Source organism: Oncorhynchus mykiss, chromosome 12 (genome assembly GCF_013265735.2).
Source record: "Oncorhynchus mykiss isolate Arlee chromosome 12, USDA_OmykA_1.1, whole genome shotgun sequence".
Taxonomy (NCBI): Eukaryota; Metazoa; Chordata; class Actinopteri; order Salmoniformes; family Salmonidae; genus Oncorhynchus; species Oncorhynchus mykiss.
In genome coordinates, this window is record NC_048576.1 from 50084278 (window position 1) to 50099585 (window position 15308).

General features: G+C 44.6%; 1 protein-coding gene across 11 annotated transcripts in view; it reads right to left on the reverse strand.

The window, feature by feature from the left end:
- The window catches only part of LOC110537729 (transcription factor 7-like 2), a 69050-nt gene that overhangs the window by 32506 nt on the left and 21236 nt on the right, over positions 1-15308 (reverse strand). Inside the window, exon 1 of one of the 11 annotated variants that reach the window (XM_036937734.1) lies at positions 921-1088. The exons of the other annotated variants lie outside the window; for them this stretch is intronic. Within the exon in view, the coding sequence (XP_036793629.1) occupies positions 921-998 (78 nt within the window). The 5' untranslated portion in view covers positions 999-1088. Of the gene's footprint in view, positions 1-920; positions 1089-15308 lie in introns of those variants that run through there. 11 annotated transcript variants of the gene reach the window in all.

Genomic DNA, 15308 nt, shown 5'->3' on the forward strand with positions numbered 1-15308 from the left:
CAGTGGTTGAATGGTCTGGCAGTAATGATGCTGAACAGACAATCCATTCAGCACTGTGCGAATCATAGTGAAACCTTTACGGCGGATGAGCCAGCTTTCACTCACAGGTGGTTTTGGAAAACAGAACTTGCGCCCCCCCGGGAAATACCACAGCACATTAAAAAAAAACATTAAAAAAAAAACTCCCATCAGGCTTTATGTTGTGGTCGATGACACAATATATTTATTGATTTCCCAAACTGAACACAGCTTCCCTTGTCAATGAAAACCCCCTCTATACTGTATCACTAGCTAGGTTGGCGACATATTTTCATGCAAATATTCTAAAATCCGCATCCCCACCAGAGACGTGTTTCGATCAAATTTATTTTTGGGGGGATAAAAGGCTTTGAGTGATGATGTAATTCACATGAAAATATATTTTTAGGTTAAATTCTCATGTACCGAATACGGATGGTTTTCTAACAAAAAAAATGTAGCATTATATAGCGTGTATTGGCACGTGGTATACACGTGGTGTATTGGCACACTGGTATTGATTGGCACTCTAGCCAACAGCTCGCAGATACAGTGCGGGTATAGTCTATTTGATGAGATTATTATGGACAAAAGAGCGACATAATTTGTATTAGTCAAATGGCAGCCAAGCATCGATGATCATGGCACCAGAATAAAGAATAAGACCCTCGACATTTATTGGAAAGGAGCATCAAGCTCATCACCTTGCACTTTCACCACCCCGTAAAGTTCATCGTCATTTATTTGATCTGTAGCCTAACAAACTACATGATTTCCCGACGAGTCGTAGTGGGAGGACCACACAACAGGTCATCGCGTGACTCCCAAGTTTGCGTATGTATAAAAGCGTTTCCACCGACATTTCTTGAATAATTCATTTTACAGACACAAAAATATCCTACCTTGTCTCGCTTATTTTGTTTTTGTCGACATTTTGGAAATTTTCCTGACAAATGTTCTGTTTCCATCAGGCCTGTCATTATATATTTTATCCGACATGTACTTTACTCGCATAAAAAGGTTGGATGGAAACTTGGTTACCGTCATCCCTGTTCTAGATGAATACAACGAATGCCGAGGGCTCTGGCATTAGAGTGCTGGAGTAGAGACAATAGATTAAGAAAGGGGGATGAGGAGCGAGGGAAAGACAGCAGAGAGAGGGGACAGAAAAAAAGAAAAGACAAGAGAGGTGGGTGATCTCTAACAAGGTGAGATAATAAACTGAGATAAGGCAATAGAAATGGAATCCATGGATCAATGGATTCTATTTCTATGGATACGGTATGGTGGGTTAAGGCGTCTGCATGCTCCAGTTCGGCTGGCGGCTAGCCGATGTCGGCTAAGCGAACCGAACGAGTGTGCTCGCATACTCCCTTAATAAAATACCTTCGCTTGAAGAACGAGGAAAAAAAGCGGCAAGAGAACTTCCTCAAAATTGTCCAAATTAATCTGAGATCACTCAGGAAATCGATCCATAATTTTTTACTTTTTTGCCCGAGGAGATTTTACATCTAACTAAGATGTTTGGTGCAGTATTACTTAATGATAAAATTAGCATGAAAACGAGTAGCATCTCGTTTCTATGACAACAGTCTTTATTGAAGAATCCATACTGTTCACCAATTACCGACGAAGCTGCGTAGACTTCGGCTCCCGAACTTCCGCGGGCCTTGAGAAAAAAAAAATGTTGTGTGCTCGAACAGCCTGCAAAACCCTAACCGAAGTCCAAAACTAACACAAACGTCACAAAATGTCGTCATAATAAATGCACAAACTATTCCCGAACTGTTTCGGTTGGGAAGCCTGCAGACGCCTTTAGGCACGAGTCCTATCTATGCCTGATTTATGAGAGTTAGGTTGATCAGGACAGGCAGACCTTCCCACAGCATAGCTACTAGTCAGCTGCGTCCCACTGCCAGGGGTGGGGTGTGGCCCTGCCCTGCAGGACTGGATGTCCTCTCCTCTACACACTTAGTAGACTCTAATGTCCCCCACAAATATATAGCACTTGGGACAAAACTTGGATGATGGATGCGTGTTGCCATAGAGATGCGTCATTTACAACATTACAATGATTGGCCCAAGGAGGGACCTATAGTAATTAATTGACATGTGTTAGTCACATGGATATCTCAATTGGTGCATCATTTGTTGGGGACAAATGTTTACTGTTGCCCTTTTAATCTGCTAAAATTGATGTCTGTGCCCCGCTGAAATCAAATTAGCATAATACAAAAATCCCAATTAAAATCAGTTTCAGGTAGAGATATCTGTTGTTGTTGTTTTTTTTTACATTGGATGCATCTCAATCCATCACATCCGCCTATGTCACACTTCTGCATCTGTGGTGAAATATGACAGGAGCTGGAGTGGTGTTTGTCAGACCATGAGACATACCGAAAATCGGCCTTCTCACGAGACTCTCACGAACACGTACGTCGGTTGTTTCTCTGTAGGACACCCACAGGCCTCACAAGACTCGTCTGACGGTCCCCCGGTACCAGTTGAAAAAATGAATGGAAGTGAATATGGAGACTGTTTAATGCCAAAAAGAATGGGTCAAATACAAGTTTAAAAAAATGAAACAAATGTTTCCTGATATTTCTTATACACTAAATATACAAAAGTACAGTGCATTCGGAAAGTATTCAGACCCCTTCCCTTTTTGCACATTTTTGTTAAATTACAGCCTTATTCTGAAATGGATTTAATTAAATGTTTTCCTCATCAATGTACACACAATACCCCATAATGACAAAGTGCATTTTTCTTGTTGCAAATGTATAATTTCTTGTTGCAAATGTATAATTTCTTGTTGCAAATGTATAGTTTTTCAGTGGCAGGGACTGGGAGACTAGTCAGGATCGAGGGAAAGATTAACGGAGCAAAGTACAGAGACATCTTTGATGAAAACCTGCTCAGGACCTCAGACTGGGACGAAGGCTCACCTTCCAACAGGACAACGACCCTAAGCAGACAGCCAAGACAATGCAGGAGATGCTCCCCATCCAACCTGACAGAGCTTGAGAAAATATGTAGAGAATAATGGGAGAAATTCCCCAAATACAGGTGTGCCAAGCTTGTAGCGTCATATCCAAGAAGATTCAAGGCTATGATCGCTGCCAAATGTGCTTCAACAAAGTACTGAGTAAAGGGTTTGAATCCTTATGGTAAATAATAACTTATGTTACTATTTAAAAAATTACATTTGCAAAAAAAACAGTTTTTGCTTTATCATTATGGGGTATTGTGTGTAAATTGATGAGTGAAAAAAAACTATTTAATATATGTTAGAATAAGGCTGTAATGTTACAAAATGTGGAAAAAGTAAAAGGGTCTGAATACTTTCAGAATGTACTGTATGTGGACACCCCTTCAAGTTAGTGGATTTGGCTATTTCAGTCAGACAGGTGTATACAATCGAGCACACCGCCATGCAATCTTCATAGACAAACGTTGGCAGTAGAATGGCCTTACTCAAGAGCTCAGTGACTTTCAACATGACACCGTCATAGGATGCCACGTTTCCAACAAGTCAGTTCGTAAAATTTCTGCCCCGCTAGAGCTGCCCCGGTCAACTGTAAGTGCTGTTATTGTGAAGCGAAAATGTCTAGGAGAAACAACAGCTCAGCCGCAAAGTGTTATGCCACACATGCTCACAGAACAGGAACGCCGAGTGCTGAAACGCTAGATGTGTAAAAATTGTCTGTCCTCGGTTGCAACACACTACCAAGTTCCAAACTGCCTCTGGAAGTCAGCACAAGAACTGTTCGTTTGGAGCTTCATGAAAAGGGTTTCCGCACACAAGCCTAAGATCACCACACCGCCATTGGACTCTGGAGCAGTGGAAAAGCATTCTCTGGAGTGATGAATCAAGCTTCACCATCTGGCAATCCAACAGACGAATCTGGGTTTGGCGGATGCCAGTAGAACGCTACCTGCCCCAATGCATAGTGCCAACTGTAAAGTTTGGTGGAGGAAAAATAATGGTTTTTCATGGTTTGGGCTAGGCCCCTTAGTTCCAGTAAAGGGAAATCTTAACGCTACAGCATAAAATGACATTCTACACGATTCTGTGCTTCCAACTTCGTGGCAACACTTTGGGGAAGCCCCTTTCCTGTTTCAGCATGACAATGCCATACAGAAATGGTTTGTCGAGATCGGTGTGGAAGACTGCACAGAGCCCAGACCTCAACCCCATCGAACAACTTTGGGATGAATTGAAACGCAGACTGCGAGCCAGGCACGCCGACTGCGAGCTAGGCCTAATCTCCTAACATCAGAGCCCGACCTTACTAATGCTCTTGTGGCTGAATGGAAGCAAGTCCCAGTGTAAAGGTTTTCCTCCTCCTCTTCTGAGGAGGTGTAGCAAGGTTCGGACCAAGATGCGGACCAAAAAACTCAACATGAACACTAATACAAAAACAATAAACGTGAACAAAACCGAAACAGTACCGTGTGGCGAACAAACACAGACACGGAATCAAACACCCACAAACAAACAGTGAAACCCAGGCTACCTAAGTATGATTCTCAATCAGAGTCAACTAATGACACCTGCCTCTGATTGAGAACCATACTAGGCCGAAACATAGAAATCCCAAAATCATAGAAAAACAAACAGACTGCCCACCCCAACTCACGCCCTGAACATACTAAATAACGACAAAACAAAGGAAATAAAGGTCAGAACGTGACACCCAGAAACAATGTTCCAACATCTAGTGGAAAGCCTTCCCAGATGAGTGGAGGCTGTTACAGCAGCAAAAGGGGGACCGACTCCATATTAATGCCCATGGTTTTGGAATGAGATGTTCAACAAGCAGGTGTCCACATACTTTTGGTTGTGTAGTTTATCTCTCAGACATAGAACAGACACTTCAGAAGAAACTTCCGTTTGATGTTTTTTCTTTGAGGGGGGGGGCTATCTGTTGTTCCATGTAGTGAATCTGTAATTCAATGTGTTTGTATGGGCTAATAGCAGTATACTACTTTTCATACTTCAAGGGGTCTTAAAATTCAAAATCAAATAGAAAAATGATCCTTGGTATGACCTTCTTAAAACAATTAAGCTTTAGTAGAATCCCCCCTCCCCCAGCTTAGACAGAGGGCTTAGACTCTTATGGGTTAAATGGTGGGAACGTCAAAGGACTGGGAGAAGAGAGGAGAGTCTCTGAAGGGGGGGGGGGGGGTGCTTCAATGACACTCTGAGCTATGGACTACATTTGGAAAGAAAACATGCATGTATACTACACATGTAGACCACTAATATCTGTTAACAGTGTGTGTGTGTGTGTGTGTGTGTGTGTGTGTGTGTGTGTGTGTGTGCGTGCGTGCATATGGAAAATTGCTAATAAAAATGGCAGCCCTGTGTTCCGTATGGAAGTGGTAACTGTTTCAGTCCAAGAGGTCACTTTCAGTTCAGACATCTCAACGCCCCCCCAGAGAACGGCATGATGACCGAATTGTGTAAACATCACCACAAGTTCCCGTGCCATGAATCAGTCTATGAAGTGTAAATGGTCAATTCTGCTTTCCCGTGTTTACAAACAAAGCCATGCTAATGAATAACCCAATGACACTATAAAGGGAATAGGGTGGCATATGGGACGTAGACAATGCCTTTGATATCTATCTATTGCGTCTGAGAGAGCTTTCCCTCTGCTTTGACCTTAGAGATGACCCTCTTCCTCCCGAGGGGAGGATGGTAGAGGAATTGAAGGAAGGAGGCGGGGAATGTTCTCCCCAGCCTAACATCTACCCAGTGGAGATGAACAAATCATTGGTGGACAAAACAGGCGTGAGGCAACTGACCAATCAGAACATTGCTCCAGCATCGGTCTGAAAGATCTGGAGAGATCTTTCCTTCTGTCTTTTAAAAAATATTTTATTTAAATGTATAAAACCATACAAAACATCTTTCTTATCGATAGACTCCATTGACTTACTACAGTGTAGCCCTCAACACCCTGCACCTACTGTTGAGGAAGGTGAACACTGTCTGTCTAGCTGTCTAACTAGGCCCTGAACTCCCTGTTCTTCAAAGCACAACAAACTCGTGCTGATCAGCCATTGACACTGACATGACACAGATGAAGTCTACGCTGTTCCCGATTCTGCTTTCCATCTGCTCAGTTCGATGGCTATCGTTAAACTCAACACAGGAGAAATGGATCAATCCATTCAAAACCAGCACAAACAGTCCATACACACCCAAATCCTCTATCTATCCAAAACCGCATGCATCATCCCTATCCATCCAGAGTTAGATGCAGTAGTAAATAGTGGGGATTAGGGAAACATGGCTGCTTAATGCATGCACAGAGAAGGGGGGTGGATGATCTTCTTTCATGTCATAATTTATTCTGTCTGATTAATTCTCTTTGCCCCTGTGGCTGAAGTGATTCCAGTGGATATGCCCTCCCCTTCTCCTTCCTCCTCTTCCCTCCCTCCTACCCTATTCCACACAGCCCCGAGCTGCTCCTCTCTCTCGTATCTCAGAGCCCACCTGCTGGGCTGGGCCCTCTCTACGGCCGCCTGGAACAAGGCATACCGTTCCCATGGTTACCGTCCCTGCACGGTGTGCGCCGTCCGCAGGTAGGCTGCGAGGCCCCGCTCTGTGGAAATCTGTGCCGGCTCACTCCTCTCAGCCATGTGTGAGAGTGAGAGCCAAACCCCTTCATCCGGCACTGCACTGCTCTGAGGCAGATCTGCTGCTGCCGGACAGACAGAGGAGGTGAGATGCGGATGGTGTGTGTTCTGCTACGTCTTAGCTTAATGTAACTTAATTAAACATCAACTTAAGCCTGTGAGGAAACCCCCTGTTGAGACACATCCTAAGCCCCTTGATTCACCTGAAGTTAGAACATGGACATATCTATTTATTTTATTTGATTGAACTAGGCAGGTCAGTTAAGAACAAAGTCTTATTTACAATGATGGCTTACACCGGCCAAACCCTCCCCTAAACTGGGGTCAATTGTGCGCCGCCCTATGGGACTGCCGATCGCGGTCAGTTGTGATACAGCCTGGGATCGAACCCGGGACTGTAGTGACGCCTCTAGCACTGCGATGCAGTGGCCGTACCAACAGGGATGTTGCCGCATGCCGCTCCCTCCCTTTTTTCATTTTGAGAATGCTAAATATTCAAGGTCAAAATATTTCTGGAAAATTCATTTGGATAAATTCTAAATAAATTATATTTAATTACCACTAAAATTCCATTAAAACCATAGAATGTCAAACTCAATAAAAATATAGGCTATAGCAGCCTATAGGTAGGTAATTGGTGGTTTCTTCCCTGTCTTCTCTCTCTGGCAGGGGAGCAAATTCTGAATAACTGTAGGTGTGTGCAGAGGCCCTTTGAGCGGGCCAAATCTGACATAACAAGAACTGCCACTGACAGAAAACTTCAGGGGTTGCTGAAACGGATGTCCTCAAAACAGCTTGTTATGGACTTGGGGCTTAAGTAGGCCTACGACGCACTTGGACTCGCCCTACTGTCCGAGTGCTTAGCTGACAGAAACGTACCGCCTCTATTGCGTACGCAGACAAACTGATCCCCCTCATGAACCTTATCATCACACCAACGAGATCTAGGATCTAGGATCCAAATTCACCGCGTGTCTGCCTTGACGTTCATAAAACTCCCTCTTGCGCAGTGGAACCCAGAACGATATGTGACCACTTGGTTACGGTGCTGTACTTTCAGCACCGCAAATCGCTTAAAATAACCCTCATCATCAAGATCTGTTCCCTACGCCCCTAACAGTCCTTCTCATCACTTACATCTATTATTATTACAAATAGAAGACTATCACTTCTCACAATGGTGCTCGTTGAGTAAAGTTCGATCAAAGCTGAATCAAAGTCTCGCAAGATCACATAATGATTAATTTGTATTTTACATAACAGAATGGAATATAACAGCATATCCTGTAGCATAGCAGGCCTATAATATGTCACACCAAAAACACCTCAGTTAATTCTTAACATAAACTGAATAGTCCCCAGAAATTCGTCATGCGGCCAAAACTCAACAGTGTGCGCCGCTAGGCAGGATATATGCTTTGATTGAAACAAAATGGGAGTACAAGAAAGGCTTGTAGTTTGTTAATTAACACCATCTGCTTTATATCACTCACAAAACAGTCATTCAAGAAGAGCTCAATGCATATTCCCATGAAACTGATTCAAATCAAATGATTGGCAAGCAGTTTGGACATTTCACCGGAAAAACGTCCAGATTTATTGACAGTGATGATGGCCTCTTTTTTTTATTAGGTATGGCTAACTTTGTGTTTGAGGGTATTAAAAATATCATTTTTTTTCTTGAGACAGTATGTGTGGGCATAGGTAGACTTTGCAATTGGGGGATGCATTTCATGCATATTCTATAATGATATTTAATAGTCGGTCGGTACAAACCTTGATTGAGAAATTATGACATCGTTCATTATTTTTGTTGCGCTCCCTCACCTAAAAAAAATAACACTAAACCTCTGCCTACATATATAATCAAACCCTATAGTTGATGCGTGATGAATTACATACACATTGATTGAAGGTTTCAAACTTATAGGGAAACCCTAAAAAGTTTTGAACATGCCGTTCCTTGATTTGAACTCAAATCCCGAGAGGCATCTTGACGGTTTGCTCGGAAACATCCTCACAGTAGTTGACTGGTTTGAATTATAGATTTGAGACTCAAACCCCCCGCTGTTTGTTTGTTTGTTCAAGCCTTTGAGTGAGGGGAGAACGGTGACGAGAGTCAAGAAAGACAGAGAGTGAGATGGAAAGAAAGAGAGAGAGAGAGAGAGAAAGAAAGGAAAGAGTCCGTCCCCCCCGTGGAAACGGGACCGTTAAAAAAGACGTTGTGTGCCTGCCTGGAAGGCTAATGGTTTGTTATTGAATGAGCGTTACATCATTGACCAGTCTCCCAGAGCTGGACCTCATGGTAGGCTTTAAGTCCACCAGCCATTCCAATTTAAGCCACCAGGCTCAGATATCACAGGGCCCAACGCTCTGATGTGGCCACAGATATCATTGGAACTCAACCAAGAAGAAGACGGCTCGAAGGAGCCTTGTCCTGTGGGTTCTGTCTATGAAATAATATTTTGGAATCGCTTGTATATTTGCAAGCCAGAACTCCCCTAGCTGGGACCGACATGCTGTTCCCATTTTACCAATGGCTTTTCATATTTTAAAAAATACCATCGCCTGACATCACTCCAGACGAGGAATATTGTGGTGAGTATTTATGACAAGTTTGTCAAAGTGATGCATGCTTACAGTATTTCAACGGTTTTCCTTCAAGGGACGGAGAGTTTCGCAACAGTGTAGAGTGTCTTTCGTGCTAAGATAACCAATGTCAGTTTGGATTTGGGAGCTATGTTGAGTGCAGGGAAAGCCCCTAAACAATTGCAGTGGGCACCATAAAAAAAACAAAAAAAAAACTTGGAGATCTGTCAGATGAGCATCCCCACCTTCATGTATTCAGTTAAGTGAAGACATGGGGCAGAAGTGAAGACCAAGGAAACCGACCGAGGCCATTCAGACAATCGCTCTTCCAGGGATGCAACACGAGCTGTAGCCAGCACAATATAGGAGAAAAGACATGGTGTGTGAGAATGACACGACACAGCCAGGCCTTCGAGTATATGAGATCTTCATTGTGAAAAAAATATATTATCTCTTGAAATTCCAGACCGTGACATCAAACAGCCCATATTATCAAGGGATTTGGTAAAGACCGTTCTGTTCTTGGTGTTTCACACAACGCAACAACTGTGATGAGATTGAGCAGACCTCAGAGCAACACAGAGAAGAGCCCGACCACACACAAAGTAGAGGTTCATACGTCTCCTTGTAATTTGATGTCTCTGTTCTATCCAGTGAGCACATGAGCCAGTCATTTGGCTTCGCATGCAAACAATGTCGTCTCTCGTTTTCGTCACTACATCTACAAAATGTATTTCACCCACCATAAAAGTTAGTTGCAGCAGAAAATACAAAATGAATAAACAACAGGTTGTCAACATCTACAGCCGCCCTGGTCTATGAAGAAGGCAGGATTCAAAATCAACTAGCCTATTTTCCTTCTTCACCACGTCTCATAACCAAACATTCTTATTACAAAATCTAATTTGTAATAGAAAATCTAGGGATGCACGATATATCGGTGAACATGTCAGAACGGCCGATATTAGCTAAAAATGCCAATATCTAGTTTAACGCCGATGTGCAAAATCGAAGTCAAAGCTGACGTGCCTGGCTATATAGCACAGAAAGATGAGAACATCTTTGTACACAACGTAGGTACATGACGTAATGACGCTGCCTACAATTTTGCGCTACACGTGCAACACAGCATTCCTAACCTAGTCCACAATGTCTGCTGTGTGGATCGAGCAGTCAACAAGTCATTTCAGCAGTCATTTGAAAGAATAAGGAAATGTCAGCGAGACAACTCAAACATTCATTGCCCTTGACAATCAACCGTTCTCTGTCGTAGGTGATGTTGGCTTTCGCCAACTGGTCGAGCACCAGTACACTTTGAATTTTTTTTTAAATACTATTTTTCATAATCTGCCCTAGTGGAGTAACACAGTAACATCGTCACTGCTATTAGCTTCACGACTGACATTTGGATCAGCGATATCAGCCCCATGTGCATGGTGAGTCTGACAGCACAGTGGGTCATCAAGGGTTTCGTACTGAGGAAAGTCGGATTGCATGCTCATGAATACGCTAGTTGTCATACCGCTGCTGCCATTTTAATGGCATTTGAGAACATGTTTGAATCTTGGAAACATGATCACACCAGCTAGCACCATTCGAAACAACTGACTGGAGAAATAAGCTCATCGACTGCGCCTGCAGCAGACGTGAGACCCTCTGTCATGACATTGAAACGCCTGCTCAACAAAACTGACAGGGATGTAAACAAATGTGGACAACATTTGAGATAAGCTTTATGTGTGTATGGAACATTTTTGGGATATTTCTTTTCAGCTCATGAAACATGGGACAAACACTTTACATGTTGCATTTATATTTTTGTTCAGTGTAGTATTCATATTCTAATTCCTAATTCTAATGCTACCGATTCTGTCACATGACAGTGGAGTGCACATGCCTATTCTGACTTTGTCAATGTTAAGCTAAACAGTTAGCTAGCAGCTAGTGTGCAACGTTAGTGCTGACTGGTTTCTATGGAGTGAAGATGGCCCCTTTTCCCGATGAGGTGGATGTTGTTACTGGCCCACATTTGCGAATGAAACAGTTGCCCTTGACAACAGTTTGCCCCGGCAGCAAAACTGCCCACATAGGTTGTGAACAAGCAATTTGGTGGCATTCTCTCTTTACCACCATGCTCGATGCTATGTACAAGGATTGCTACTTTGATGCAGACAAGAAACAGGGTTTACATGAAATGTTACATACACAGCTGGACAAGATGGAAACGGACACAGTGACAGTGCGCACCGAGGATGAGGCCACGGACAGACAGCTGAAACTTTACATGACATGTACAGTATGATGCAATCTTGGTTGAAAAAGAAACAACTGAACAAAAGAACAACGAAAACAGCACAGCAAGTAGGTGAAAGAAATAGGTTTTGATGATGTTTTACTGGTAATGGGGACATGCGTAAATGCCAACAAAATAACTTTTTGGTCAGTGTGTGTGTGTAACCTTTATGTACCTGGCCAAGTCAGTTAAGAACAAATTCTTATTTACAATGACGGCCTACCCCGGCAAACCCGGACGACGCTGTGCCAATTGTGAGCTGCCCTATGGGACTCCCAATCACGACCGGATGTGATACAGCCAGGATTCGAACCACGGACTGTAGTGATGCCTCTTGCACTGAGATGTAGTGCCTTAGACCACTGTGTCCATGTGTGTGTGTTAACTATTTAACTGTACTAGAATGCTTAAAAGCCCGCTAAAATGTTAAACATCGGTTATCGGTATCGTTTTTTTGGCAAGGAAAATATCAGATTTCGGTATCGGCCAAAAATGGCATATCGGTGCATCACTAAGAAAATCCACACAATGCAAGTACTCTATGAGCCGGAAAACCCTCATTATGTTTATACCAAATAATAGCATAAAAAAAGGCCACCAACCAAACAGAGCTATAAAGGTGCATGGAGTGGCACCTTAATGCATTTTGAGTGGCGAACGAGAGCCAGATCAATTGATTAAAGAGATCAATGGCACTGAGACACACCGACCGGACACACAGATCCTTTTGAGGGCGCGCTGCTCGTCACGAGGGTCAATGTGTGAGTGTGTGTCTGTCCCCACACACACACACACGTCAATTAAAGCCTTTGCATTTGCCTGCCTTTGTACACTATTAGCTCGTGTCACTCCATCTCTGTGTGCCTTTAATCTTCAGGAGATGTTCAAGCTCTCCCTTATATCCAGGGGCACTGGAGACGAAAGACCTACAAGGGAGAGTCATCCCCATCCCCAGCATGTCGGTCTTTAACCCTTAATGACAGCTGCTAAGACCTTTTAGACGAGACAGAGTTAGATGGGCAGCGTTTTGCTTGTGAACAGCTCAGGAACTTTGCTCATCACGGCTGTGCGAGGTGGAAACCTCAGGCTGGTCCAGTGAGTGAAGGCAGAAAGGGCAGCTTCTCCCCTGAGTTCTGTGTAGCAGGAGTGACTTGCACCGGGTGCATCCCAAATGGCACCCTATTCCCTATTTAGTGCCCCGCCTTTCTGACTGGCCACTTCTAAAAGCAGAGTCAGCTTCTCCATGAGCCGTCGGTCTTCCAGGAGTCGGCAGAGCTCCGTCGGCAGTGAGCCAACCCAACGAGGGCAAAACCACAGAGCAGCACTCCCAGCCCCAGGGGGGCCCCCTGTGGTCCAGCATCACAGAGAACCACTGTCATCACTGGGTTACACTCCTCCAGGCCCAGGGCCGCTTGGCTGGGACACTACCCTCCCTAGAGAACAAGGTTGCCAGCGGTTCTCGGGACACTGCCAAGCTGCCGAGCAAAAGGGTGGCATTGAGCGATCGATAATAAGTACAAATAACATAGTAAGCCTTCTCACTGTGTAATTTTCACCCCAAAATAAAGTGCCATGCAGGGCTCGCTCTCTCTCTCTCTCTCGCTCTCTCTCTCAAAAAGTTGCTGGGAGGGCCTGTTTGAACATGGTCTAGGACGACTCTGTACTCTCCCTCCATCCCCGCTAAAACAATGGACCTTATTTGTCCTACAATCAGATTAATTTCTGCAGAAGATTTGTAAATGTAAATGGTCCCTGCCTGGGACCTGCAGCACTGCCTCCCTGCCTGGGACCTGTAGCACTGCCTCCCTGCCTGGGACCTGCAGCACTGCCTCCCTGCCTGGGACCTGCAGCGCTGCCTCCCTGCCTGGGACCTGCAGCGCTGCCTCCCTGCCTGGGACCTGCAGCGCTGCCTCCCTGCCTGGGACCTGCAGCGCTGCCTCCCTGCCTGGGACCTGCAGCGCTGCCTCCCTGCCTGGGACCTGTAGCACTGCCTCCCTGCCTGGGACCTGTAGCACTGCCTCCCTGCCTGGGACCTGTAGCACTGCCTCCCTGCCTGGGACCTGTAGCACTGCCTCCCTGCCTCTGCTGCATCCCATAATTGCTCCCTGACTCTCGTCTTCTAGCGCGGGGCTCGTCAGAGCCAAGACGCTAACCAGGAGCAGCTTGTCAGCTTTAAGGCCACAGTGTGGTCCTCAGATGCAGCCGAGATAAGTCCATCGGCCTTGTTTCATCACGCTCCAATAGCAACATGGAAAAGATGGGTGTGTTTGCCTTTACAGCGCCGGCCGAGCCCACTCCTTCCAGGCAGGCTTCCCTCCCTGCTACTGCGCCTGGGAGTTGGGATATGCTGGGAGGGAGGCTGCTGGGGAGTGGGGATGGTGCTGACGGCTAACACAGACCCATCACTCACTCACGCCACCTGATCCATTACGCAACTGAAGACCCCCCCACTGCTGCAAAACAAAGCAAACCATGACCACAGCACACAATGCTAACATCTGACATTGTTACCTTCTTATACATGGAGTTAGCGCTGTCCCTTCTGGGGAAGGGAGCATTTTTTTAATCCACTGCATTTAACTCACTTCTTCATTCAGAGCTGAGGGGCCATAGGTGCTGGGATGGACGTACAACAAAGAGCAAGGTTGAAGATAGGATAAAGTACCTGACAACCGGTTTCAAAATAACATAGCCACCTGTCAAGGTCAAATAAAATAGATATTTGCACATTTTGCTCCATTTGTGACAGCCGTAGTAGCAAGGGCTGAGGCCAAGAGCGGATCGGACCGTGGAAAGGTTTCCGGCGCACTGTGCCCGGTCGACGAACTGCTGTGTTTGTGTTGCTCACTTGACACACAGTGACAGACCCTTTATTTTCCATGGTGAACCACAGCAGGTTTAACCTCACACCACTGTAAACGATGAGACGAGCGAGGAACACAGACAAGCTGCAGGCAAAACCATCTAGACGGAATCTTAACACAACTTCCAAGCCGCAACGCCTAGACAGGCGCAGTATTCTGTACATTCGAAAGATAACGTTCACTGGGCAATACAAAGACCAGAGATCACGATCACATAAAAAAATGTCCTATAGAGGAAAATCCTTGATGCACGTCATCACATGGTAGCTAGCAGGAAGGACATTACCCTTGTCCTAAATGGCACCCTATGGGGCACAAGATCAGTGTCTTGCGATATTTTTCTCATCCATCTCAATCCGTTTGAAACGTGCTGTGTTTGACGGCATGACTTTGATTGTGCCCTCCTCCATGTCGCCCAAGCAATTCCCTCGAAGGCAGCTCTCTCTGGTAAGGTGGCGAAAGAACTAACCCAGGATCGAAGAAAATAAGGCCTGAAACAAACACTACAAAAGTTATCACAGGCTGTTTAAGTGCTAACAATGAACATGAGCTTATTATATCACTTAAGTTAAATAACATTACGCACCCTATACATATCATATCCACTTCTAAACTTTGCATTAGAAGCAGAGCGTACTACGGGCATAAGGGACTTTTGGGGACTTTCTTCCTTCCCTGTGGTGAAATTAACCTAAAAAACATCAACAGTCATCTCCCTTGTTCCCCCTCATCAAAAATGTATCACATTGACATAATGTTTTGTTAATGAATGTATAATTGAAAACAGTATTCCCTGGGTTTACTTGAATTAATGAGGAGGGAAATCTACTTGAGCTGGGATAGCTCTCTGCTTTTAATGAAGACAAAGTGGTAACGTCTAATTCGACACATTA